Source organism: Rutilus rutilus, assembly GCF_951802725.1.
Source record: "Rutilus rutilus genome assembly, chromosome: 15".
NCBI lineage: Eukaryota > Metazoa > Chordata > Actinopteri > Cypriniformes > Leuciscidae > Rutilus > Rutilus rutilus.
In genome coordinates, this window is record NC_140220.1 from 25,685,475 (window position 1) to 25,703,871 (window position 18,397).

At 36.7% G+C, this 18,397-nt stretch overlaps 1 protein-coding gene across 5 annotated transcripts in view; it reads right to left on the minus strand.

Moving 5' to 3' along the window:
• The window catches only part of cdc42bpb (CDC42 binding protein kinase beta (DMPK-like)), a gene marked incomplete at its 3' end in the record, with an annotated part of 68,301 nt that overhangs the window by 36,908 nt on the left and 12,996 nt on the right, over positions 1-18,397 (minus strand). For all 5 annotated transcript variants that reach the window (XM_084431586.1, XM_084431588.1, XM_084431587.1 and 2 more), the window contains exons 2-4: positions 9,113-9,204; positions 3,238-3,321; positions 499-594 (exon numbers count right to left, since the gene is read on the minus strand). In XM_084431586.1, the coding sequence (XP_084287712.1) occupies positions 499-594; positions 3,238-3,321; positions 9,113-9,204 (272 nt within the window). The remainder of the gene's footprint in view (positions 1-498; positions 595-3,237; positions 3,322-9,112; positions 9,205-18,397) is intronic.

The following is an 18,397-nucleotide window of genomic DNA, read 5'->3' on the forward strand; positions in this document are numbered from 1 at the left end:
TGGACGTTATTTATGCATTAGAGGTGTTGTTATTTTTACATAAAACTAAAAAAAAAAAAAAAAAAAAAAAAAAACATTTTTTATTCATTTGAAAAATAAATTAAGATAATAATATGTTATGAACTTAAGCTTATTTTATTACAGTTAGTTGGCAAGGCAAAAATTCGCATTTTGGTTTAAGTTTTGAGTATTAAAATGACTATACTGAAATCAAATCAAATGAAAGCCAAGTTGTAAATAAATAAATAAATAAATAAATAAATATATATATTTTACATTATTTTATTTTTTTAACTATTAAATATGACAAAATGTCACAAACTAAAATTAGTATTAATTTAAAATATTAAGAAATATTATAAAAGCATACAATTAATAGTAAAACTACTGCTTAAGGTTTTAAAATATGACAGTTGAAGTTTTAAAATGTGATAAATGATGGCCAAAGTTCAGTTACGTGCTATGAGAATAAGTGCATGTAGGGACAGAGATGCACACCAGGTAGTTGTCATCCTGGAAAGCGTAATGCAGGGTGGTGATCCACTGGCAGTCTCCATTCACCAGGACGTTCCTCTCTTCTCGGAAACACGCCGTCTACATGAGTTGCAAAGAGACTTGTTAAATCAAAATATTAAAAAACAAACAAAACAAAAAAACTTTGAAAACCTTATAAAATCTAATTGGCACAGCAGCCCATTTCCTTTCATAATGCACCTGAACTTGTAAGTAGATTTTGGTCGACCTTTCAGTACCTCTACTACTACTACTACTACAACACTGAAGATTAGAACTTTATTAAATTCTTTATTAATAATAATACATTTTGTTAATAATATCTAATGAGATATTAACATCATTATTATTATTATTATCATTATTATTATCATCATTATCATTATCATGAATTTTATTATAAATAAAAAATATATATATATATTTGTGTTACCATGAGTTATTTTTAGGAATTGTAGTAAAACCTTAAGGCCTCTTTTATGGTTTAATACTGAAAAGAGTTTGTGTATTTCAATATGTCCCTCATTTATTTTATTAATTGTGCAGCTCTAGTTTTTAGGGGGTACAGAAAGATTGGGTAACTCATTCAATGAATTAAACTACATCCAGTGTAGTGATGATGTACATGGCTTTCCCATTTCAGATGTTAAGATCAGCTATCTGTTTGAACTGGGACTCTGGACATGTGAGGAGGAATAAAGAGAGCCCAGTGAAGCTCAAATAGGATTACTGACAAGCCGAAGAGACCAGAGTTCTCCTGACACGCCTCTGGGAGGCCCGTGGGCACTGTCAGAACTGATCGGGCTGAAACTGGGGCAAGAAAGAGCAGGAGTAGAAAAGGAAAATGACCTTGCGCTTCTATACACTTCACTAGAGAGGTTTGATTGCAGTCAATAAGCCATTAGGAAGAAGCTTGATACTGACTAGAAGATAGTGTTGCAAAACATATCAATATTTCGATATGAATCGATACTAAAATATCTGAAACGGTTCCAATACTCCTTTTCTGCAGTATAGATACACCGATGCCAGCTGTGCATTCACTCTATCTTCTCTCCGACAGCAAATTGACACACACACCCGCCTACTATCACTTCACGGTGCAAACGTTTTCAATTCATTCCACAGGAATTGATACACCCTCACTTGTCTCATTCGCTCCGATTGAATTATTCCCACAGGTTTCGCGCTCAAACCAAAAGCATGTGGCGCTCACATACAGTCGCCTCTCAAACAGCTCGCGAGTATCAAATTGACTTTTTTTTTTGTGGCTTAATGCGCTTAAACGGTCAAATGCATACAAAATTGTGTCAAAGTGCCGTCTTGCAGAGTATTCAGGTAAATACAGTCGGGTTTGTGACATAGTTGAGAAAGAAAACGCATGTTTTGTAACATTACATTGGATCCGTGCTTAAGCTCTTAAAGTGACAGCAGCCTAATAATCCTGCTGCTGTCTGTCCATTTACCATGGATTTACTGTAGTCACACTAACTGGACCATGGTATAGTGGCAGAAATGTGGGATATTCATATCGAATTGTATAATATTTTTAATGTAGATATGTATTATATGTATTTAAGGAGTAATGGAATATAATAACAGTATTTTTGTGATTAAGATATAGCGCTTGTGCATTTATACTAAATGTATTTAGGCTACTGTTTGTTTTTCTTACAAAAACCATAGAAACCATATAGTAAAAATGTCCCCATGTTAGTGAGGTGCTATATGCATGGTTTTAACTGTGGTTATGATCTAAATTGATGCTACTATTGAAGACCATTGATTAATTATTTTTAATAAAACTCAAGCAGTCAGAATATTGAAATTTTACCATATAAAAGTTTGGCTGTTACAATTTTTACAGATGTTATTGTTAAATGGACATAAATTTACATCTGCATCCAAACACAAGCTACTACCACTGTCAACTCAAGCTACTCAAATCAACAAAAAGTCAAATGTGCATTTCTAAGAGACAAAACAAAAATGTATATATTGCATACAAACTGTGCCAAAGATACATGTCAAAGTCAGGCAACACAAACCTATTTCATGATTTGAAACAATATCACCCGTTAGAACATGCAGAAACTAAGAAATACATTTTTCTATTAAGATATTTATTTTGCTAAGGAAAAATGACAGGAAAAGTGTACAATATTCCAAAACGAGAAGTGTTTGACATGCTCTGACAAAGTAGTTTAAAACCACAATTAACAGTCTGGTTTCTACAGCTTTCACTTAAGAGCAAAAATCGGCCTTGAAACTTGAAAGAACAAGATTTGACATTTATATCACTGAAATGAACAAATAATTACGATAAAATTTGTCCATATCACCCAGCCTCAGATGGATTGTATTTTTTTTGGGGGGGGGGACAAAATGTTTAGTGCAATTTAGTTAAATGCACATTGTTAGATACATAATCAGTCAATAATAATACTAATATTAAGTCTGACGAACCTAAAGTACATGGTTCATTTGGTTCACAAAACAAACAGTGGTTCAGTGAAGGACACAATAACAGATCTGAATGATTCACTGAATGAGTGAGTCTGGTTGAGTGCTAACTCCTTTGCAGGTTTGAGCTTTGTTAATCATTTTGACTGACGTGTTAAAAGGAACGTGTTAATAAGAGTCTTTTTTTTTTTTTTGACATTTTAGTTGAAGCCCTGAAAGATCTAACAAATGAAAAAGACCCATGAGCAGAAATCTCTTTACCTCGGCCCTCTTCAGCATCTCCCACTTGTTTAGGATCTTCATGGCGTAAACACGCTCGGTGTGTTTCATCTTCACCACAGCAACCTAGACAGTTGAGATGAGGAGTTAGCCAATGCATACAAACAAATTAAAACTCAGCATGATTCAGAGGCTGTGGGGAATTTGACCATTTTTATTTCCCTCATTTATTCATCGTATGCACTCGTGGCCCACTTAGACCGAAAGCCCACAGGGAAAGAAACTCTGAATGAGATGCTTTTGATCTCTGATGCCTCTGAAATCAGAAAAAAGGAAAAGCTGAGACTCGAGACAGCTGACTTTTTGCCTAAAAAGAGAGACGGCACACAAGAACTGGCTAATTTAGGCCACAAGTCTGCAGTGCACCAAAAATGACAAGAGTGTGGGGTCTTCCCTTTAAGGAAAGTGACTCAATATTAGGAAAGGAACAGTTTGGAGGAGTGTTCAGTTGGAGGTTATTCATGTGGGGTGGGGAGAGCAAACACTCTGCCGGCAGGAAGACACACCAGGCAGGGAGGAGATGTATTAATGCAGTGATAACGCAGTGAGGGACTGTCAAATTGGTGACTGACATTAGTACAAAATTTTCATCTAATCACAATGTGTTATCGATTAACTTGCAGTTAGTGAAGGCGGGATATTCGAGAACGCGGAGGAGATCAAGTCAGACGTGAAGATGTCCATCCCGTCCAGTATTACACCATGAGAAATCTGGTCACCCTACATATGGACCACATTTTCTTTTTTTCCCCTTTAGAGACCCACTAAATAGATAAGAGCTGCGAACATCTCAAAACATGTTTTGAAGAAATGAAGTTATATGAGTTTGGAACAACTTGAGGATAAGCAAGTTTTTTTTTTGTGTGTGTGTGTGTAATATACGCCTTTAAATCGGACAGGAGCCATTCATAAAACTATATTATAAACCTCTCTGTGAGATCCAAGTGTTTGCTCCATGACTTATGTATGCGTGACCTTTATTATTCTGATATCTTCTGTCCACTAGCTATGTGTGACCGATTAGTCGGCTAATGTTAAGTGGAGTCATGAATTTCCCTGTACTTTGCCTCGCTGCTCGGGACACATCACATGATGTGTTTACCCTCAGTGGAGGAACAGTGTCCCCCTCACGTGGACTCGCATACCTGCCCAAAGCACAATGTGCTGCTTCAGCAAAGAACACAGTACAAACTGTAACTTTGCATAGTAAGGGCAAATTAGGAGCCCTGCTGCTGTTTTTCCGCTTTTTTCGACCCTTTGATGTTCTCTAGAGTGTGTTTGTGCATGTAACAAACTCAAACAGTCTTAAATCACACACATGCTTCTTATCTGTAAGGCTCCTAACCGCAGAAGATAACTGACCTCATTACAAAAACAAACTGAACCCTGAGTGCTCAGAAACCCCCAATTCCTCCTCCCACAGTGCCTCCTGTCCTCTTTCCCTCTCCTTTTTTAGACACACACTTCCACAAAGGCAGCTTGACCTGATTGAAAAGGCAAGGGAGGTGCATGAAGGAGAGAAAGCGGGTGACCAAAGTGGACGCTGCGATGCGATTGTCACCAACACACTCAAGTCCAAATAAGAGATCATGTAGGTAAAGCCAGAAGGTCAAAGGTCAGAGCGTAAACAGTAATTCTGATGTAAAGATCTATACAGTGAGACAGGTGCTAAGCAACCGTGCAAACCCGAGGATATGGAAGGGGTTGCTTCATTCTGAATATGCAATGTAAAATTGCACAACTTAAGAGTGTGATGCAGGGCTCAACATTATAAATCTGTGATACTGGTACAGTTGGATCAGTAGTTCAGATTTTAACTTGCCAAATTTTCACTTTCTCCCAATATATTATTGAAAAACAAAAAAAGAAGAGAAAAAACAACATTAGTTCTCTGTAGTTTTGCTGCTTTCCTGTAATTTTAATGTATTTGACTACATCATAAGTAAAATAATACTTAAATTCCAATAAAAAATAAAAATTTGGTTTACAATTTCCAGCCCCTTCTACCAGAGACTTCCAAGACAGTCATAAGCTACTTGCGTAAATTCACAAAAAAGCTGTAAATAAAGATTGTGATTTTAACAGTAAAAGACTGAAAATATTACAGTAAAAACCTGTTAATTGTTTGTAAGTTTTCTTACTATATTTGGTGAATATTAGGGCTGGGACGATACACCCATCTCCCAATTCGATACTATCACGATACTTGGGTGCCGATACGATATGTATTGCGATTTTTTGTAAGAATTGCGATTTTACAAGTATTGCGATTCGATATTGCGATTTTAATCGTTAAATCATTCACTTATACAGACTGTACATCATGTATATGTAAAATTCAATATCGGTAAAATTCTAAATAAGTCAGTCAGTCAGTAAGTGAATAACTAACTCAAATGTTAAATGTTAAATACACTTAACCAATGAATGCAACATCACTGAAACAAGAATGTAAATGTTGACCCAATAGGGCAAGAGTGTCCAGTGAATTGTCCCAAAATCCTGTCACACCAGTCCAGGATCATTGGACCATCCTTAATATTGAGCCCTGTAACAGCTGGGAAACAGAGTTTCATATCTTTAAATCCATTAAAATTTCTTCCATTTTTTTATTTTTTTATTTTTTTTGCTAGGCTCTTTGAAATGAATTACAGCCCTCTTTTTGTTCTATACCAGATTTGATATTGGACAAGTCAACACCAAATAATAATGCTATTCAAGATGCTTTGGGGACAACAGGAACCCTGCAATAAATAAAACACTGGACTTCTGCCAGGACTCACACTAGAACCAGCATGTGGGTCTGTGAATCAGTCTCCAGCTTGTTGTTGGCAAACAATCTTAATTATGTCAGTTTACCTTGAGAGAACAGAAGCCGGCATCTTCACTAAATCAATATGAAGGACAGGGTCTGCGCGTACTTTGACCTAACCATTCATTACATGAGTGATTCACTCAACTGAACAGATAAAGAGATCAACGCTCAACCTCAACATAGAGCGTTCTGACTCTGTAGTGGTCATTACAGGCTGTTTTGTTTGCTATGTAGTGACTCACAGTGACGTTATGTAAAAAATGTCTGCTTCAATCTAGTTCTCCTTGATTCCCCTCCCTGTTCCATATTTTCTTTCTTATTCTAGTCAAAAGAATAATTATTCTGAGCAAGTCTCAGGTGAGGCAAAAGGGAGTGCCATTTAAGTACGTCAACCACTAGACTCTACTGCAAAAAGTTAAGTCTTTCAAAGGGTTAGCTCAGTCAAAAAAAAACAATCATGTAGTTACAAACACTAATGACTTTCTTTTTGGACACTGATGGACATTGTCAAGCTTAAAAAAAAAAAAAAGTGTCACAAAAGCACCATTAAAAAGTAGTTAATATGACTATTCAAAATTTCCTGAAGTCATACGTTCTCAAATCTTACTTCCACAAATTGTGGAAGTGATCATTTATTGGTATCGGTAAATATTTCATATTTAGATTTAGAAAAAGGTAGGTTCCATTATTTTATTTTTTTCAAGATTCACTTTAAGCACTAAAAATGATTTTAGGCTTTCATGGTTTATTAATTTTATGTTTTATTTAAACCACATTTTTCATAATTTCAAAATCAGCTATTAATCTGTTATCGGCATTAACCTGAACATTTCTGGCTCAAAAACTTAACATTGGGTACATCCCTACAAAAGTGAGATTTGAAAGATAATCAATATAAAACTATGACTCAAAGTGACAATGAAAAATGGAAGAAGTGACGAATGTGTCACAATAAGGAGGAAAATATCTGAGTAAAACAGATTTTCGAAAACAGATTTGATTCTATCCATCGGTTGTTGACTTTAAGAAGACTAAATGATTAGATAAGTCCTTTATCCTTCATCAGAGAGAAGTATGTAAATTTACCAGATGATCGAGTTATGACTATTTTGATTAGGATTGCAAGATTTAAAAAATTAAAAACAGAAAGAAAAATATGCTTGGCTAAATTGTTTGCAATAAGATCAATGATAATTTTATGACTTCAGAATCTTGGAATATAGATCAAGAGTCGTATGGACTCTTTTGATACCGTGATGGTGCTTTTGCAAAAGACTGAAAGTTTCAGCAAGAAAGAAAATGAAGCTTAGAAAAAGTGTTTGACTGAACTATTCTTTTAAGCAGTCCCAAATTCCAGGCCTTCAGCTGAGACCACAACATCAATCATAAACAGGAAATGCAAGAGATTTTTCTGGAAGTACATCCTGTAATGCTAGAGCCACAGGAAACGGCTGGAAAAGGGAACAAAACAGCAGCATCATGTTCACACATGAGCCTGAACGCTCTGAAACCGACACAAGCAGCAGCACAGGCAACAATAGCCTGGCTTGATGATAACAGAAAGACTGCAAAAATCCCCCTAAGATCTGAGTCATCATTAGATCCACAGACAAAAAGCCCAGCGACTGAGAAGGAAGGGTTATTGAGGTCTCGGCGGCTGAAGAAGGGACAATGAACCGCACAAATTACATGCGGAGTGAGACACTATTTTTACGAAAGTCACTCCTTAGAGACGGTTCTGGTTTCCGGAGCCTTTCCTGACAGCTGCACCGTCCTGCCCTGCTTCCTGTGCCACCACTGCCATTCCTGACAGGAATCTACAGTAAGGAGGAGAACTATGGACAGATCTCTCCCCAAAATAAAGTCTTATTCAGCTTCAGAATCAAGCGATGAGACGCCCTAATTGTTTTGTTTAAGCAGAGTTAACTTCTGCTTTTTTTTTTCTTTTTTTTTTCCAGATGAACAGAAATACGGAATTGTACGAATTTGGAAATGAGTCAATTACACATTCATTTACGAGGGAGGTGTAATGACAGAGCAGAGAGGTGTGACACAGCAAAATGTTTCTCCTAATTCAGAAATATCTGATAATCTGTCCCCACATGATTGTTAATATTAACTGGGAATTTTCAGTTTGCTGAAATCGTACCAGTCCGTTTTTTTTTGTTAAGTCGACCTAACAGACCTGTTTTTTTTTTTTTTGCTTTGAAGCAAAAAAAGTATTTGAAAATCAGACAAAAAGACTTCATACTTAACAAGTATGTGTACTTAACAGCTTTAATTAGGGAAATAACTACAATCCCCTGAAGCACTGCGAATGAAATAAAAAACAACAGAGGAAAAAAAACGTTTTATCGTTAAAAATCTATTTCCCTGTGAAGAAAATTAATACGATTTTTACTTCGAGAACCCAACTGTTGCACTGTACCATGATTATAACTGTGCATGTAAAAATACTTATAGATGATGCAAATTTATTGTGATTCGGTTCCAAAAAAACTAATGGGTTGGGGTTGAAAACAAAGGGTCTGTTCGCACTTGTAGTTCGGTTCCCGAACTTCAATCTAATTCAATTGTGGTGAGAAAAAAGAAAAAAAAGAAAATGTAGGCGAGAAACAGTGATGGAAGGCAGATTGGCAAAGAAAAAGAAAAGTGAACCGTGCGTGTAGTGAATAGTCCAAGTGTTATAGTGCAGGAACGAGTAGCACATTCCCCCTGTAAAACAAATGATTAGCCTAAAATGCCTAGATCTGTGCCGGCCCAAGAATAGCAGTCGAACGCCAGGCCAAGATCCCTGGGGAATTGGCAGGGGGGAGAGAAGGGAAACTCAGAGGAGAGGAATGGGTTAGGTTTGTGGCTGCTGATAAGATTCTTGAGGGGGACATGAATACTTCACTGATAGTTTGGGGTTTTCATTGGACACACAAAATGGGTCATGAAAACAAACCACAAAATATGGCAAAGGCTGGAGAGATTCAGAGGTGATTTCCCTGCACTTTTAAACATGCCAAAAAGGCAGCAAGGGTTCACTGAATTCCTTACCTCCCCAAAGGCTCCCCGGCCGATCACTTTGAGCATCTCAAAGTCGTCTCTATGAAGGCGCATCTCCTTCACAGTGGTTGTGAACGGCTTCACTGCAAAGAGAGACAGAGATCGTTAGTTATGATCTCTAGTTTTAAGTGGTCGTCAATAGAGAAAGATGCTGACACACCAAAAGCAAACAGCCAAAATTTGAGCCACTGATATAGATGCACCAATACTAAAATTCTGGCATACAGATAAACTAATTATTCTGTTATGGCCACTATTTAAAAAACTCACACACACACTTGAAACAATCATAAAAAGCTACAACTGCATTTAAAGCATTATAATATACAGTATGATAAACGAATATTCATTTTGCCTAAAGATTTAACAGTGCTATTAAATTATAAGTATTTTTGAAATATCATCTTATCAGCACTGGAAATGAGCATGCACAATAAAATTAACATAAATGTACATAAAATATATATATATTACATGAATACTAAATAATAAAGTAATACATAATACTCTTAATAAATAAATAAAAACAAACAAATAAATAAAAAGAAAACTGATATGATACCAATATATTGCCCTATACAATATAAATAAATAAATAAATAAATAAAATAAAGTGTGTGTATATGCTACTAAATGGAGTTTGATCTCAATGTCACCACAATCTGAACAGAGACAATGTAACCTAAACAGCGTGTGATACATTTCATGTTGTCTTACTGTCGTCCCAGTTTTTGCCTTTACGAGGCACTGCTGGGGGCCTGGCGAGCACCCAAGATACCGCTAAACCAGCTTGAACGCCTCGCCATATGAGGACATACGCCGAGTCACATGTAGTTACAAAAGGCATTTATCACTCATAAGGGCTCTAAACTCCAAACACACGCCAGGCCTGCGCCTCAGCCGTTCAGACAGAACCGCACGCTCGAAGCTGCATGGAAAGAACATCATCTGCTTTTAATGAGAAGATCCCTCAAAGTGGCCCAGCATCTATTGACAGCTTTATAGCCCAGAATGCACGAGGCCAGCTCACTGGTATGTCCCTCCCAAGACAGCAACAACAGAAAAAAAAAAAGTCTGACATTATCGCTCATTTAGGAAGCTACTAACAGCACCATTGACAACAGGACTTACAATGTTGACTCATGAACTGGTGCTGATCCACTACGTCAACCCATTGACCACGCAGTGTTTCTTCCTGTAACCTATTCTTAGCCTCAGACGCTGTGGGCCATACATGGAATTATATGATGCAAGTTGTCATCTTCTGAGAATTAGGATGTATAACTACTCGTACTCATCTTAAGGAACTGGACTGTATGCATGAGGCATGCGATTCACAAGCTACTCTTCGCTGTTGATAAATCTGAATAGTAGTAGACCAATATTACATTTTTGAAATTAGACATTTTGCTTTTTATTTTATAACTTAGATCAAATAAATTGATAATGAATAAATAAATCTGTAAAATAAACAGACTTTAGATGGCAACTAAAATAAAAATGTAAACAATATATATATATATATGAATAAAAAGTGTAACCAACAGGGCACTCAATAATCTGGTAAGATTGTGCGCAATAAAGCATTTTTATTTATTTTTTTCAACTAAAGACAAGGTAGCTACATTTTACATACAGCACACAGTGAAAATGACATGAATATAACATAGTGGGCAACTGGATATAGCTTGAAATAGTTTGAAATCAAGGGTTTAAAGTTTGTCGATCATGCGTCTCCAGTGAAGCTGAACTCTTCAGGAGTCTGCATTCAATTCACACGGACCGACCGACGGTCACGCTCAGAGTAACACACGTTCATGCAGGCTACAAATGAATGCTGATGGTAAATGAAGAAGTATTATATAGTGTTTGCCTTTCAATTACTAATAAGATAAAAGCAAACACTATAATACTTTTTTCTTATACGGTTTACTTTGTTGAACAGTTTTATCTAATATTAGAAAGAACTGTTAAACAGAGACTGTAGATTAATAAAGACGGTGAAGGAGCGCTGTGTGTGCTCAGGTGCCGGCGTTCTTAGCGCAGTCAAAATAAAAGTCTGGTCTGGCGTCTGTGCCACAATTCAGGAGTTAAGTCGTCATGTGTGTCATGTTCTTTAACGGTCTGCCTAGAAACAAAGCCGTCATGACGCCAAACCCCTCATCGAAAAAGAAAGTTTTTAAAAGTATGTGAAATTTGTGGCTCCAACGCTCTTGAATGAATAATAGAGATGCACGCAAGTCTGTTATTGTAGGGACTTCACATTTTCATGGCCCTAAACGATGCGGAACAAAATGAACTGTGATTGGTTGCTTTACATGTCAGTCAGACATCCTCTTGGGAGGGCCGTGGCGTATAATGAAAGCTGTGATGGAGTCCAGACCGTCAGCCGTCAGTCTGAAGGTCTGGCTACGCGAGACTAGCTGAGAAGTAAATCATTACAAATAATGTTAATCCTCAGTACAAAAACCTGTACACTCGCATACACAATTTTAAAAGCACTCCTTGGGGACCAAAACAGCTTTTCATATTCAAAATTGTTTGCTTTGTTTTTCATACATGTAATCTGATAATCCTCCCAGCCCCCAAATATAATGAGGCATTTCTCCAAGTCTCCAGGTCCATGCATTCGCTATTACAATAAACTCTCATCACTCACATACTAAATGATTATGGCAACATCAAAACACCAGCTGCAGGACTGAAAATATGAAAACGAGCTGTTAGAAAAGTTCAGGCGTCCAACAAAAACATGGAGGCAAAAGTGAAACTAACAATTCACTTATATAAATGCACACCAACACACACACTTAAAATTAAAAGTTTGGAGTCAATAATACTTTTTTTTTTAGGGGGAAAAAAAAAGATTACACACACATATATATATATATATATATATATATATATATATATATATATAAATAATAGATGTGAAAATTTGTGATAATTATTATAATTTTTTTTAAGAATGTTAAAAAAAGTTACAAAAGATTCTGCACTATTTTTCCACTTCCTCGTCTTTGTTTTTTTATATTGCATAAATTGACTATTCCACGGCAGATCACACCATAAATAAACACATAATAGATTACTCTGATGTCCTCCGTGTTTACTTCCGTATGACAGCGTGATGCGTGACGTCTTTTAGAGTTCTTTTGCGCATGCAAACAACAATGTGAACAGCTATACAAAAAAATATGATCTGAGCAATAAATCGGAATTGAGCACTAAGGCTAGCAGTGTGAACGTAGCCCAAGAGTTCTTGTCTAAATGGTTCTGGCTGTCACGCTGTATCACTTCCTGCATCCAGAAGAGTTGTGCGGTACTGCGGTTAGCATGCACGCTCCATTAGACAGAACACTGGAGCACTGTGTACAAAGACTAAACTGTGCTAGATGAAGCACTGAACCGTCATTCTAAACCTGTCTCAATGCTACAGACACAGAAACTTCACTCACTGTAACTGCTATTCTTAAAAATATCTTCACACACATCATCTTACGATGTTTTCATGAAGGACACGCTTGACCTGACATATAAAAGCTCCAGCTTTATGAGTTTAAAATAGACTGCTTGATCCCATGTGTGTCAGAGCGGAGCGTCTCCAATCAATATGACACAATTAAATATTTAACAATGATGATGGGTCACAGCACAACTAAAGCCAAATTAAAAAATACTCTTCCCTATTTTATGTCTAGTTGCTTTACCACTTTACTAAAAGGTTCCATTTGTTAACAATAGTTCACTACATTATTTAAAAATGCTTTTAAAGGTTACATAATATTCTCCCTTTTCACAAGATGTAATCTATGGTGTCCCCAGAATGTGTCTGTTGAATTTCAGCTCAAAATACCCCCAGATCATTTATCATAGCTTGTAAAATTTTCTCCTTTTTGGGTGTGAGCAAAAACGCTCCGTTTGTGTGTGTCCCTTTAAATGCAAATGAGCTGCTGCTCCCCGCCCCGTGCAAAAGACGGCCCATCCTTTACACAAGCTTCGGATACAATAACAAAACACGTGAATAATCATTCATCCAAAATCTCAGGAATAACCAGTAGCGGAGTGCAGCCTACAGAGAGACTCAGGAAGAGGTTGCAACATTTAGACGCACTTGGACGTTTCTGAATGGTTACTAGATACATTTATGTAGTTGTTGTGGAGTTACATTGATTCTGGGTGATGTCCGTTGAAAGTAAAATGAATCCACTGCTCTCGTCTCATCTGAGGCTGGGGCTGTAAATAGTGTTCTGTGCTCGTCTGTGCAGCCAACCACAGAACAGTTTGCGTGCTTTGCTCGAACTTTTGTCATTGCGTTAGAACTGGTTACACTGTAAGTCACCTGCAAAAAAACAAATGGCGGCGCCGTGGGTGGAAACGTGCAGAGGGGCGGTAATATTATAATAAGATCCCCTTCATACTTCAGAAGGGGAACGAAATCTGATCGGCTTATTTTTTGACATGTTTGCAGAGAAAAGCTTACCAAAACAAAGTAACTAGGTTTTCACTTTTCACGTTTTCTGGGTTGGTAGATGCATCCGGGACACGATTATAGCACATAAAGACGGAAAAAGTCAGATTTCCATGATATACCCCCTTTAAATCATTTAGTAATATTAGTTTTTTAAGGGATAGTTCACCCTAAAATGAAAATTCTGTCATTAATTACTCACCCTCATGTCGTACCAAACCAGTAAGAAATTTGTTCATTAAGAGATCGTAAAACTAATTCATATGAATTGAGCAGTTTAGGCAAAATTTTCTAAAGAGACTCGATCGCTTTATATGATGAACAGACTGAATTGATGCTTTTATTCTCTTATAAACATTCATCAACTTGCATCTATTGAGGTTAACGGAAGCTCAAGCATGTTTCGCTTGACATGTTTCGCTCATGCATTTAGTTAATGGATTAACTAAAGTTGACCAATGGAACCTTTTTACCATTTTGTTTAATGCCACTCCAATTTGTAAAGGTAGATTTTGTGTCATTAGCCTATCATCACACTTTCCCCTTCACACAAATAATAGGGATATTTTCCATAAAAAGAGATGTTTGGAGCACCAAGGACATTGATCTTCATTTAGAGTTGGGATGATTTACTGCATCAATCAGAGGAAGCAGACCACTGTATGTTGGCGTACCGCAGAAACAGAAAACCATTCACTTCCAAACAAACAGCGATTTGAATGACTGTGGCTCTCTGGATGGAAATTTTCCCAACAGCACGTCTCTGTAAGCATATGAGCGTACACCCGGAAACACCCGGAAAAGATGACGAACAGGACAATATTAGTTTTACATTCACAACTAACTGAGTCATTCATCTAAGTGATTTTTTGCAACGGAGGAGATAAGAAGACTATTGTTCATAGTGAGGCTTTCCTCTGGGTCTGGATAACACAACCCACACTGTTCGGCCATACCCACCAGGTCACAACACAGAGCTAGAGTTGCCACACTACGATTAAGGGCACGAATAAAATATGTGTAGCAGCATAAGAAAGGGAGAACGGAAGAATCAAGAGCTTGTTGCCTGAAATAAATTGTATTCTTAGATGTAATGAAAGAGATATTTGTACATGATCTGTATGAAAACAAATTGCCATCTATAGACGGTCTAAAGAGGTCTTTATTTCCTTTTCCTTTGACCGGATATGCTGCTTATTCCCTTGGAATTAAACATTTCTAATAACCAATAATTCAATAATGGTTGCCGTATTTCACGAAGACTTGACCTAGTAGGTATAATATAAGTAGGCCTGGGCCAATATTATTATTTTATCATGTAATAAAATGAGTTAGCCTATAATTTAACTGAATTATATCATTACATCATAAAACAAAATTAAAGCTGAAGAGTGTAATTTTGTAAACTCCTCGCACCAGTGTTGATTAAATAGTATGTTGTCAGGGTAATATAACACAGAATAAAGTATAATAAATGTAAACTAAAATTCAAAAGTTTGAGGTCAGTAAGATTTTATTTCCTTCTTTAAAAATGTTTATACTTTATGCAAGGATACAACATTACATTGACCAAAAGTGACAATAATTACATTTGTTTTCAATTTCAAATAAATTTGAACTTTCTATTCAAAGAATCCTGAAAAAAATTAAATAATTGTTTCCACAAAAATATTAAGCAGCACTGTTTTTGACATTGATAATAATCAGAAATGTTTCTTGAGCAGCAAATCAGCATATTAAGAATGATTTCTGAAGGATCATGTGACACTGAAGACGCAATATGCTAATAGCACAGATATTACACACAGTGCTCAGTTTCCAAGTTTCTGTTTTTTATAAAACCCACCAAGAAAATTTAATAATTTTATATTCCACAAAAGAAAGAAAGTCATGTGTTTGGGACGACATAAGGATAAATTAATTTTAATTTCTGGTTGGACTATCTTTAAGAAAGATTTTCATAAATATGAAATAATAACTGCTTTGTGAAGGAAGACATGGTTCCAGTCTATTTTTACTACACGTGTGTGTCATTTACCTGGTTTTCAACATCCACACACTACTCATTGAGCCAGACACTTGAAAATGACAGACTTTGAGACCCTGATCGGCTCTGGAGCTCAAAGTGCTGCTCTAGACATCACTGATTCTCCCTAGTAACACATCTTTTATTTATTAATTGACTCTGTGCGCATCTTATCAAGTGTGCCATAGATTAGCATATATAAAAAAAAAAGTTAAATGTAAGATTCTCAAAATGAATGCAAAGTATGACTAACATATGTTGGTGTTAATTAACATTATTAAATATTCCTGCTAAATGTCAGGTCAGTTATTTCTGAGCAGGTGGATAACATTGACTAGTGATTTAAAGCAGTGGAAAATGGAAATCCCAAGCCTCTGTGCCACTGCCATGCTTGGCTTACAGTTTCCTGCTGAAGATGAACCTTCCAGTTATCCAGTGAGTAACTAACAAACTCACTCAGAGACCAGACCACAGACACGAGCAGAAAATGGAGGCTGCTATTATCACAAGGCACACAGTAAGATTCAGAACACAGCCCCTCCAGCTTTCACAACTCCAGATGATCGTTGCTAACTCATCTTTCATTCAAAGAAAAACTAGGTCGAATACTTAAAATGCAAGAGCAAGTCTGTGCCGTAGCTTTGAACGTGCATCTTAGGAATGATCATAAAATCAACAGGGGACACATTAAAAATCCAAACTAGACTTTAATGGGACACAATTGCAGCGTGAAAGCAAGAACAACCACTGGCACAACAGTGATTTTTCAAGTAGGTTCCCTTTATGAACTTTATTAACCCTGATCAATTGGACTGAATGAGATACGTTTACAGTAATCCTCTGCTCAAGCCACTTGACCAAGGGCAAGCCAGAAGCCTGATACCTTTCCTGTATCATGCTCTGGCAATGGCATTATAGCAATCGTAGTACCAGTGTAAACTTTCACTGGACAAGTCTGAAAGTTTCCATTCCCACATGCATACATATTAGGGCTGCACAATATATCGAAAAATTATCGTTATCGCGATAATAGTATATGCGATATCCGTATTGCAGAAAGGTGCGATAAATTGCATTTATTTTATGTGCCAAGCATTTGTGTGATGGATGCATGCATAGGTTGTTTATCCAAATTCGACCAATCAAATGGGGCTTTACTATCTTTATACCCGCCTCCCCAGTAGCTGCTATTATGCTATTGGCTAGATCGGGTCCAAAGGGGAACCTAGTGAGCAGAGAGTGGAAAATAAAAACTAATGGCGGAAGTAGAGACAAGCGAGGAAAATGACAACAGCGAAGAACCTGTGCCTAAAAAGAACTGTACGTCTGAAATATGGCAATATTTTGGCTTCAATAGAGAAGACGTGTCATAAATGCAGGTACTGTGTCACATTTCGCATCTAAAAACGATTGGAAAGCGCGGCCGCACCGTTATCTTTCCAAAAGCGCTTGCGTCTGTCGTTGCCATGCAACCATGACCTGCGTGAGCTCGCGGAATTCTGAAAAGTTGAGATGTTCTCATCTCGTCGCGGCATAGGCGGGCCTGGAAAAATGTGCTTTCATTTTGAGCGCAGCATTTGAAATAACGAATTTGCACGCGCAAAAAGAGAAGACGTCGAGAGAAAACTAATCTCCACAGTCATCTGGAACACAACCTCAGGGAGCTATATGAAGACTTCAAAAAGTGTAAGCCCAAATCTACCAAAACTGCTAACGAAATGCCAAGTAACAATAACAGAGTCTCACAGACAACCATTAATCAAAGTGTTGCATGTGTAACGTTAACTCCTTATGAAAAAACTGAGATATTCTTCTGAAGATCAGAAGAATATCTATTAGCCTAACGTTACCGGTTTATTTTAGTATGATTATTACATATATAAATGAATAAAATAAAAAGCATTTTTGTAGGGAAATGTTATATCGCAAGAAATATCGTTATCGCAATACTCAACATACAACATCGGATATTTTCCCATTATCGTGCAGCCCTAATACATATACATACATATATATATTACGATCTCTTTCTGAACTTTTTAAAGCATCAAAGTGGTAGTTGCTTTAACTACCAGTCAACAGAGGGTCAGACTCAGAAAGCTCTCAGATTTAACCAAAAAGATTTTAATTTCTGTTCTAAAGATGAAAAAGTCTTTTGGGTTTGGAATGACATGAGGTGAGTAATTAATGACAGTATTTTCATTTTTGGGTGAACGATCCCTTTAAAACTAAAGAAATAATTTAAAATAAACACAAGTGAATTGCTATAAGACATACACTACCATGCAAAGGCTTGGGGTCGGTAAGTTTTTTTTTGGGGGGGGGGGGTGTTTTTGAAAGTAGTTTCTTATACTCAAATATGCACAAAGTAATATTTTGAAATTAAAATTTTCTTTACCATTTCCAAATTAAAAACCATTTCCTTTTTCTTTTTAACCATTCAATTATTCCTGTGAGGCAAAGCTAAATTTTCAGCATCATTACTCCAGCCTTCAATGTCACATGATCCTTCTAATCATTCTAATATGCTGATTTGCTGCTCAAGAAACATTTCTTATAATCATTATCAATGTTGAAAACAGTTGTGCTGCTTAATATCTCTGGCAACTGTGATACATTTTTCAGGCTTATTTGATGAATAGACAGTGCAAAAGAACAGTTGTCAATATCCTGAAGAGAGAGCCATATTGATATGCTCAATCAGTGAGCAGGCCTGACCGCCACTAAATGGCTTATTAAACATTGATGAGGAAGTCATCCTGAGACAGCCGCGGAGGGA